This window comes from Pterocles gutturalis, unplaced genomic scaffold, assembly GCF_000699245.1.
Source record: "Pterocles gutturalis isolate BGI_N339 unplaced genomic scaffold, ASM69924v1 scaffold16310, whole genome shotgun sequence".
NCBI lineage: Eukaryota > Metazoa > Chordata > Aves > Pterocliformes > Pteroclidae > Pterocles > Pterocles gutturalis.
In genome coordinates this window covers 15,275-25,405 of record NW_010141095.1, presented here as the reverse complement: position 1 = coordinate 25,405, position 10,131 = coordinate 15,275, and the positions used below count along the sequence as shown (strand labels likewise).

Sequence of the window (10,131 nt, the reverse complement as noted above, 5' to 3'; positions counted from 1 at the left end):
CGGCCCTGCAGGCTGTGTGCTGCCAGCAGGCCGAGCGAGACCCCGGGCCTGCCACTCTTCCTCCTTGCAGTGAGCGTTTTGGGGGATTTACTCTCAGGGTCTGATTTAATTCCTGGAATTAATGGAAATGAATCCTATTCCCTGTTAGAGCCCCTAAAGGGGGCTGGCAGCAGCATGTGCTGCTGTTCTGCCGCATCGTGCAATGTGGAGGTGACAAAATGCTCTTGAAAATGTTTGATGCCACTGGGGAGGGATGTGTGTCTTAAGGGAATGCCTCTTACTCAGGGAAACTCCAGACCCGGTGAGCTCGGGGAAGCTGGAGAGGGGTGGGAGGAGCTGCTGTGCTGACCATGTAGGTGTCAACATCTGTTTGTCACAACCATCTTCCCAAGATCTTCTTGACAGCCTGCACACACCTCGGGCTGCCTCTTGCCTTATGCTCTGATGAGAAATGTTTGGGGCAGAACCTTTGTCCACTGACTAAAGCAGCATCACTCAAGAACCATCACTGAGCCCCAGGACAGACTAGAGTAAACAAGTTCACTACCTGGTATCTTCCAGACAAGGATCCTGCAGCCTATAGCGAGCCGTGATGCAGCTCTTGTACAGGCGCTGTCACCGCTAGCTGGGCAGCCGTGTCACACAGCAACAAGTGAATGCCTTTGTGGAAAAAATGCTACCCACTAAGTATTCCTTTTTATCAGGCAAAGTTCAAAGGCCTGAGAGGTTGGAGGAGAGGAATTAGTGGTTCCTAATGGCTTCTAAGTCTGTGACTTTGTGAATAAGTAACCTTGGCTTGAACGACCACAGTGGACTTGTCCCTCTTTGGGGAATGTTCGCTCTGCGTGCTTTGTGCTGCACCACAGATGCATGGGACAGCACGCATGCCGCACCGTCAGGGGCCAGTGGGCTACATCCGCTGTGCAAGGAAGCATCTCTGCAGGCCTTGCTTCCTCTGACTCATGATTATTCACTTCTTGAATGGCAGGCCCAGGCAGACCCAGGTGTGCTGGATGGACACTGGGAGCTGGCAGACAAGTGTTGCAAAGTACGTACCTGCTTGGAAATCTGCCTGGGCACAATAATAATTACACTAGCGAAATTAAATTTGACCTGTTTATTGGTTCAGGCAAAGTAATGTTTCTGGAACCACTCCCTTCACTGTTCCTTTGTCAGTCTCAGCTACAGGGAAAAAGTTAACTGCAACCTGGACAGGTAAGCCATTACTTCTTTTAAATGTTCCTTCCTAAGCTGACAGCATTGCTGTAGGTGGGCTCCTGAGGTCGTTGGACAAGTCAGCAGCAGCCTGGCTGAGCAGACAGAAAGCTCGTTCTGTGCTCTACAGCCAGGCCCCTGCCCTTTCTCTCCAGCAGACCGTGCCACCAGGGCTCCTTACAGCTGCAGTCTCTGTGGCCAGAAGGGCAACAGTGTCCAATCTCCAAAACATTAAAGGCAACTACTATGCTTTGTTCAAATTAAAGCCAGTGTCCCCAACAGCCTAAGCATTTACTCCTAAACATCTGCTGGCAGACGCTTCCATTTCCCCTCCATCCTCTTTGCTCTGCAGGAACTGCTGTGTGCTGCAGCAGTCCACCAAGTGCTCTCACTTGCGTTTTTATCCTGTTTGGTGTCCCACGGTATCGCAGAGAGAGTCAAGTGTCTCATCAAGGACTGTGTCTAAGCGGGGTGCTGATGTGAGCTCTGCTAATGAATCACACGGAGAAAAGAGAAATGATGGGGAATGTAATTGTGCAGGAACGTAACATCCCCATCTGGCCAGGAATTGAATTTTAATTAAGTTTTATGCTGTACTTATTGTTCCACGTTGTCAGTGCTTGTCCACAGTACAAGCTGCCTCTTACTGTCAGCAGGATGCCAGTAAAGGCTCCTGAAATGGAAGGCTGGGAATGATGCTAGGTGAGGCCAGGAAAACTTTGTGCAGCACTGTTTTGGGAATTTGAGGTCAAGAATGGCTTCAGGCAGGTTTTCCTCATCGTGGCTGAGACTATCCCTGACTGAAATTATCCAGCAGCATATTTATTGGTGGGAATGATTTGTTGCTTCAGTACAGGTGAACTCGAGGAGACTCCAAAACCAGAAGATGAGAAAATTAATCCTAGAAGTGGATCTCAGGCCTGGTTATTTGAGCAAGCGACTTTGTGAGGAAGGAAGTACTCTTCCAAGCTGCTAAATTGAATTCAGATGTCAAAAGGCATATACAGCACCCAAACCGCCCGTGGCCAAAACAGGGCACTTTCATATGAACATACACGCTAGGAGTCTTGTGACAGTAACTTTTCTTGGCAGTGGAAGAGACAGCTAGGTAAATGCAAACACGGACTTCTTACAGGTAGTAACATCCAGTAGCAAAGATCCTGCCACGGGGTCCACCCCATTGACACAGCTTTACTGACCCTTTGGTGACAGAGATCCAGCATTCTTCTAGGCTGCAAGCCCCAAAGCGAACCACTGAATCGGAACGCTGGAACATGGCCCAGACCTCCCTTTGCACTGCTGGGAAGAACAGCCTGCGCTGAGATAAAAGGTATGGAAATTCAAATGGAAATTGATGCTGTAGGAATGTCTCCCAGCCCAACTTGATGTCAGGTATCTGCCCAGCTTAAGTCTTTGGATGTTCTCCTTTTATTTCTCAGTATGAAATTAACCCTGTCTTGCATCACCAATAATTGCACACTCCTTCTCTACTAATTGCATGTTCTTTCCCTCTACTGCCCCACTAATAGGCTGAGGGAATCACAAGCTGTAGTTTCACTTGCATTTTCTTTAGCAAACGTTTTTTTCTTCAGGTTGAGTTATTTTTAACCTGTTTCGATTCCCAAAATAGATTCACTGCCTGGCAGCATGAGAAGTTGTACCAGTGCACTTGGGAGGAACTGGGCACTGTGTGCTAGAGATGGGAAAGAAGGTCAAGGTGTCCAGAGGGAGGGCTTGGGCGTGCACTGCCGCCAAATGAAATCCCTGGGGAGGTGCAGCCTTGGCTTCTAGTTTCTCACATGCATTCACAAAGAGGTCTAAGAAATTGTCCTAATGTGCACAAGGGCCAGGGAGGCTGTTTACATCTATGAGTTGAGAACGCTCTGCCAATTTTGGGAATATATGTGATTTCCTAAGATTTGTCCTCAGCCTACCTTAAGTAGACAAACCACTAGGTGTAGGCGGGCTTTATCGCTCTCTGCCACTTGAGGTCACCCCTTTACCCTCTCCCAAAGGCAAAGGAGGAAAGCAGAGATGTAATAGCCAGAACAGGACAGTTCAAAGTGACAAATAAAGGGTCCAGGACTGAAAGAGCCACCAGTATCCCCTTGGTAAATTCCAAAGAGCTGGGACTGGAGCCTGTCATGAGTGCATCTTGTCCTCTTAGCAAAAGGAAGATGGCAAACACAAGTCACTGATTCTCCAGGAACCTTGTCCTGCCCTCCTGCTACCCAAGCTCATCCTCTCTCAGGTCAGTGAGAACTGTCAAAGGTCTGTAGAGACCTTGTGGGAGGCACTGCGGGCCCTACAGATGGGCCCCTAGGAGAGCTTCAGCCCTTACACACTGTGAGGTTCGGGGTGGATTTTTTTCTCTGTGCTTTGGCACCATGATACAAGAACTAACTCGACAGAAACTCAATGATAAAAGTTGCAAAGTGGTGACTGTCTCAGGAGCTAAATGAAGCATGGCTTGCAGAGAAAGGGAACAGCATTCATTAGCCAGCAGTAGGAACAAAAAATAGAGAAGCTTTTCAGAACACAATGCTTTGACCCTGAAACAGCAAATTCCCACTCCAGGATAAGTGGCACTGGGAAGACTTATTTTGGGTTTAAATTATGTAAAGAGAAAAAGATGGTTAATACCTGTAGAGCAGAAAAAGATATGCTAAGAGCAGAGGTGGCAAGTCCTACGTGTCAGAGACAGAGGTAATTCTCATCTGAGGAACAGTGATGGTTTGTACAGTAAGGCTGGATGGAAACAGCAAAAAGCCATAAAATATCCGCATGGTTAGACTGTGGAGGAAACAAGGTTTACTGAGTTTCATTAGATCTGCTGTAGCAGAAAACAGCACCTTAGTTTGTGGGATCAGTTTCTCTTAATGAGGTTTTCATTTCCCCAAAGCTTATTTACTTTTCCATATTACTACACTTCTCTGTAAACCAGGTCTCCCAAGGAAATACAATGCCTAAGCAATCACAGATAAAATCCTTCTATTTAAAAATGCTTCTCCAACAGAGCAGTAAAAAAAAAAAAAGTACCAGAAAAAGTCTGCAGCTTTTGAAAAAAAACCCCAAACAAACAGTTAAAAAAGAGTAAGGTCAGCAAGCTCTCTGAAGGCATTGTCCATGCAGGCAGCATCTGGCAGCAGGCATCCCTTAACCTTACCCAGCCTGAACTGACTGCTAATGGACATTTGCCCTCTGCTGCTGCTGCAGAGCCACCCCGCTGCCTTCTCTCTCCGCAGGGCTGACTCACACTGCAGTGCACACTCACAGGCACGCAATCTGCCACATTACAGAGGACTATTTATGTGCCAGCAAACACCACCTCTTTAATCAGGCACTCTATGAGTCTGTCATTTCACGCTCTGAGGTGGCCTGCTCCCCTCCCCCAAACCAAAGTCAATCCCTGCCAGATGGGGCTGCACTCCAGCACACTGCTGTCAGTAAATGAAGGAAAGGACCAAAAGGTCTGTAATTTCCTTAATGCCTTCAATAACTTGAGAAATTTGCTAATGCAACAGCATCAGTGAATGACTTGAAATGCAAGTTTTCACCCAAGAGTTATCAATGAGGATCTAGAGCATCATTGTCAGAAAATGCTTGGCTGAGGCAACATGCTCAGATTGTTAATTTGACTCCCAGTGTATTTGCAGGTACTCAGCGCAAAGCAATCCTCCCATGCATGTGTTGCGGTTTAACCCCGGGTGGGAACTCTGCCCCACGCAGCTGCTTGCTCATTCCCCCAGCCTCCCTCCCAGTGGGATGAGGGAAGAGAATCAGAAGAGTAAATGCGAGATAACTGGTGGATTGAGATAAAACAAAAGCCGCTGCACACAAGCAAAGCAAAACAAGGAATTCATTCACCATGTCCCATCGGCAGGCAAGTGTTCAGCCATCTCCAGGAGAGCAGGGCTCCACCAAACACAGCAGTTACTTGGGAAAACAAACGTCGTAATTCCAAGCATCCACCCTTTCTTTCTTCTTCCCCCAGTTTTATTCCTGAGCATGACATCATATGGTATGGGATACCCTTTGGCGAGTTGGGGTCAGCTGTCCTGGCTGCGTCCCCTCCCAGCTTCTTGTGCACCCCCAGCCTGCTCGCTGGTGGGGTGAGGAGCAGAAAAAGCCTTGGTGCTGTGTAGGCAGTAACTAAAACGCCCCCGTATTATCAATGCTGCTTTCAGCACAAATGCAAAACATAGCCTCCTACTCGCTACTATGACGAGAATTAACTCTACCTCAGCCAAAACCAGCACAGCGTGCTGACCCCAGCTTTTGTGTTATGCTCTCTTCTCCTGACTTGCATGGGTTTGTGTATTAATGAGAAAGGCTTGGTGTTCCAAGGCATGAACCAAAATGCCATCAATGAGATTTTGCCTGCATTTGGTTACACGAGCATCCATTGCCATCCTGAGCCTAGTAACTGCCTTCTGCAGGGCGCCACCAAGCTACAGAGGGATCTTAAAGAATTCCTATACACCAGTGCCTTTAAATTGCTTATTTCTCTTAGAGACAAGAGCTACCACCAGCATTTAGTTGCTCTCTTAAATGCAATTTGCTCATGCTCTTGTAAATTGAAGCAGGTTCCCCTTGAAAAAGGTAAACCCAGATCTTAAATGTATTTGTAGCCCCAGCCAGGATGTTCTCCCATCCTGGTACACAAGCAAAATACAATTCCTCTCTCCAGAGCTGAAAGATGTACACAGCATGCTTTCCAGAGAGCCTGAACTCATGATTCACCCCCTCCCAGCTGCAAACTCCATCAGACTCTGCACAGAAGTACTGTGAAGGCACTCATTGCAATCAGTGCTTATGCTATGGTTTCCGTAAGTGTTTATAACCCCTGGGTAAAGTCTAATTCAGAAGTTGAGTCTCCTACTTTTCCTGAAGAATAATCAAAACAATTCAGATCAGAAGATCTTCCCTTACCCCAGGTTATGCTTCAGCAGACATCCAGGACTTCCCTTACATCAGCTTACACCTCCATACAGCATAAGCACCACCACTGCTCAGACTGCCATGAAGAAAAGCCCCTCCAAATCACAACCCCACTAGTACAGCCCACCCCAAAGCCAATCAGCCAACAGCCTGTTAAATGAGTGCAGACAGATCAGCTTCATAGCAAACAGAATAAAATAATTAATTTGTTAATAATTATTGATGACCAACAATTGTTAAAACTACACCTTCACAAAAGTTTGTGAAAATCCATACTAGTAGAATGACTGGCTCATAGCGGAAGTCTCCTGGATAGTTCCCAGTTCAGAGACCAGCTACCCAGAAGCTGCACAAGGTGCCATCTGTGCTGGCAAATGCTCCTGCCAGGTTAGAAGCTCCAGACATTGCTTCAGTGAATTCCTCATGCTCCAGCCATAGCTCTTCAGGGTACTCACACCAGACCCATTTGCTGCACAGCTATATATAAGGTACATGGGTGAAATACACGTACACCACATCTCCCTTCCCAGACAGGCTCACTGAACAGGTTCCAACAGAGCACTCCAGATTCCTCAGCTTAGTTTGATGACAAAGGCCTGAGCAGTACTAGGTGCGTGATATTAACATTTTGGCTTGAATGAGGTATAGTGTGGAGAACAAGGCAAGCTTTATAACTGAGATTAAGGTAAAATACTTCCCCAGGGCAATGTGCAACAAGCTCTACATTTGTAAGAGTCCAACATCTATTTCCCACATGAGCTTCAGTGTTGCTTTGCAACACTTATAAATCCTCAGGACAAGAGAAGTCCGCTGCAGTAGTCCCTAGCTGCAAAAGAACTTCTCAGCTCAACTGCTCCTGACTTACGAGTTAAGAGTTCTTGAATTAACCCATTTCATTGATGAGACTGTTGTCCAGGTACATTAGAGGCAATTTCTGCCAAGGGTGCAGCTTTCCAACCAGATAAGTTTCTGCAGAGCCATCACAAGGACAAGCTGCCTACAGGCTCTTCAGCAGCTCCTATTCTTCATCACTTGCTGAAGCCATCACCCTCACTCCCTGACCTTCTCTGCTCAGGCCATGCTGCACAGCCTATGACATGGCATTAGCACATGCCTGAGCAAAGATGCACTACTGCTTGGTCACAGTGAGCGCAGCACTGCAAAAGCATCACATTCCTGCCCACTGCAAGCACTGCCCATGGGCAGCAGCTGGGAACAGCACTGCTGCTTGCCAAGAAGGAAGAGGGAATGGACAGCATCGCTTCTGCATGGTGCTCAGTCACTTCAAGGACCTGCCTCCCTCTAAAGGAACCCCTCCTCTCCTAAAGGAGCAGCAAAAGCATGAAATCAGAGGCAGAGGACTCATTACAGCAATGTAGTGAGGAAACTTTATTTGGAAACATGGTAGAACTTTTTAACCCAACACTGGGTGCACAACTCTGATGCCGGAGCATACGCAGTTACTACTGAAACACAGGAGTGTTTCGGACAATTGCTGTAATAAAACACAAAATTCTCATACTCCAATACCAGGACACTACAGCAATCTTTAGAATCAAAGTTACATCCAAGGAATTCTCTGCACTTACAACTGACCCCACAGTGTAATCTACCTATATATAAGATTAATATATATAGCATGGGAAATTGAAAATCCTTGCTCCATAGATGTATGAACATGTCAAGTCTTTTATAAACAAACATCCAGTGAAGAGAAAAAAATTACATTTCTAGTTCTTATTTATACATAAAGTACTAACAGCAATGGGTGGAAAATTGAATACAGGCCACCCCAAGCCAGGCAGCAGGCTTGGAGCAGCCCATCCAATTTAATATTGAAGTACACACACAACAGACAAGTCACTAACATACATTGCGCATTTACAAGAGATCAACTACCAAACTGGGACAACTGTACAAACTGGAAAGACCATTTTCATTCTGGAACTTTTTTTGAACATGGATTTGTTACATCTCTTTACATCATACCGCAACGTTTACTTTGTGGAGAGGATAAGGGCAACAATGAGGCCATAGAGACCCAAGACTTCAGCGAAGATCAAAATCAGGATCATGCCCACAAATAACCTGGGCTGCTGTGCTGTTCCCCGTACACCTGCATCACCCACAATGCCAATGGCAAAGCCAGCAGCCAGACCACTGAGGCCCACACTCAAGCCAGCACCCAGCTGTAGAAAGCTCCTGTAGGATAGAGATGAAAAAGAGTTTCAGTGGCAAGCAACAGGACACCCAACCCTTCAACTTCAGGCTAGCCCTTTTTTCCTCTGCTCAAAACAAGGAAGAATTAACATTTAAAGGGAACCTTTATACTTCTATAGTCTCTAAGCAAGCACGGTACGTCTCACAAAACAGATGCTTCCTGAGACTCCTAGCTCCAATACTTAAGAACGGGCAGCTATGCACAATCTTCAGCTGATACTCAGGTATGGCTCATTCACTACACTAAATTATGGGCCTGCAAGTTCACATGGCCACCCAGCTTGTCTGTAGCCACTCCAGGCAGCTGCAGGCTCAGCTGTAGGGGAACTCAGCATGCTGCCAACAGCTGTACTTACTCCAGCCATGGAGCTGGCACTTGCAGTAATGCCTGTCCCACAGCACTGTGTAGCCTGAGAACAGCTGCTTTCATGTCCCACCTTTAGCAACCTTGTTATACAGCCATAGCACATCCAGCTGATGATCAGGTCTCTTGTGCTGCCAGGACTGGTCTGGTGTTCTAGGCAGGGCTACCCAAGGAGCAGTCCCTATCAGTATCCAGCAAACTGCAAAAGAGCCTTTGTACTTGCTGCTGATTAGATCATGGCTTATCAGGCCAACCACGCTGCTCATCAGCTACAGCTTGTACAGCAGACATCTACTCATTAGACATCAAAAGCATTGTTTTATTCTGAGAGGTCTCAATCAAGCCAGTTCCAGCTATTCTCAAAAGCCAGGAACAGATTAAGTTTCAGACTGTAGCTGGTAGAGGCCCAATGTATAGCGTGAGGATTGATTTACCAGCACAGGAAGCAGCAAGCAATATTAATTATTCACTTGCATCTCCCAGGCAACAAGAGAACTATTTAGGCAATCTGATTAGACTACCTCGGAAAGACTGTATTCCACAGGTCTAGAATTTGGCACCACGACAGCAGCTCGGCCTTCCACCCCAGCACTGCCTGTACACGGTTTCTTTCAAGCCATTGAATGCCTGATCTATTAGCTAACAGAGCAAACTAAACAGGTTGCACTAGCACTGAAGCTAAGGCATGAGGTAGGACAGCTGAAATCCAGTCCATACTCTTAAGGCCAGGTTGGGAGCATGGAGCACTGACAGTCCTTCCAGGAGTCTTGAAGAAAACTCACCCATTTAGCACCATCAAAATAGTGACAGGACAAACAAACAATACTGACAGATGCAGCAACTTACTTGAATAGCGTGATAGAAGGTGAGACAGCATTGGCAATGAGGACTGCCACTACGAGGCCATAGATAGCTATAATACCCGCCATGACAACAGGGATGATTGACTTCATTATGAGCTCAGGCCTCATGACAGACATGGCTGCAATACCCATGCCACTCTTTGCTGTTCCATACGCAGCTCCGAAGGCTGGAAGAGAAAAAAAAAAGCATTAGACAAATCTCCCAATACCTCCTCCTTCACTAGGCTCCAAGATTAAAATAGTTGAGTCGGCACAAGGAAGAATATTCCCATAAGAGATGAGGAAGTGACCTATCCAGAGTTCTAGACCAAAGCAAGATCAATAAAAAGGTGCTGCTCAAACACTACTGGTAACAGAATACCCTCTCTAAGCTAACTTGACAGCAGTGTGTACGCCCCAGCAATGTTTAACAAGTCACCTTCATGGGGCCTCTTCTATAAAACCTACCTGGCTATGCTTTGGCCTGGGGTCAAACATGCCATTTCAGCTTCATCACAGACTGACATAGCAACAAACTCACATTACTGC

General features: G+C 46.6%; 1 protein-coding gene across 1 annotated transcript; it reads right to left on the bottom strand.

Annotated features, from left to right (window-relative positions):
• Positions 1-7,526: 7,526 nt before the first annotated feature.
• On the bottom strand, positions 7,527-9,764 carry ATP6V0C (ATPase, H+ transporting, lysosomal 16kDa, V0 subunit c). Its single transcript, XM_010083916.1, has 2 exons — positions 9,587-9,764; positions 7,527-8,358 (listed from the first exon to the last, which is right to left on the bottom strand). Exons 1-2 carry the CDS (start codon positions 9,733-9,735, stop codon positions 8,154-8,156), a joined length of 354 nt encoding a protein of 117 aa, XP_010082218.1. The 5' UTR covers positions 9,736-9,764; the 3' UTR covers positions 7,527-8,153.
• Positions 9,765-10,131: the final 367 nt, after the last annotated feature.

What these genes read in the sequence shown, in the direction of transcription:
- ATP6V0C (XM_010083916.1), bottom strand. Translation starts at nt 9,735, where the DNA reads ATGGGTATTGCAGCCATGTCTGTCATGAGGCCTGAGCTCATAATGAAG. An exon ending in CCTTCTATCACGCTATTCAA is followed by an intron (nt 8,359 to 9,586) that starts GTAAGTTGCTGC and finishes TCTATCCTACAG; the next exon opens with GAGCTTTCTACAGCTGGGTG.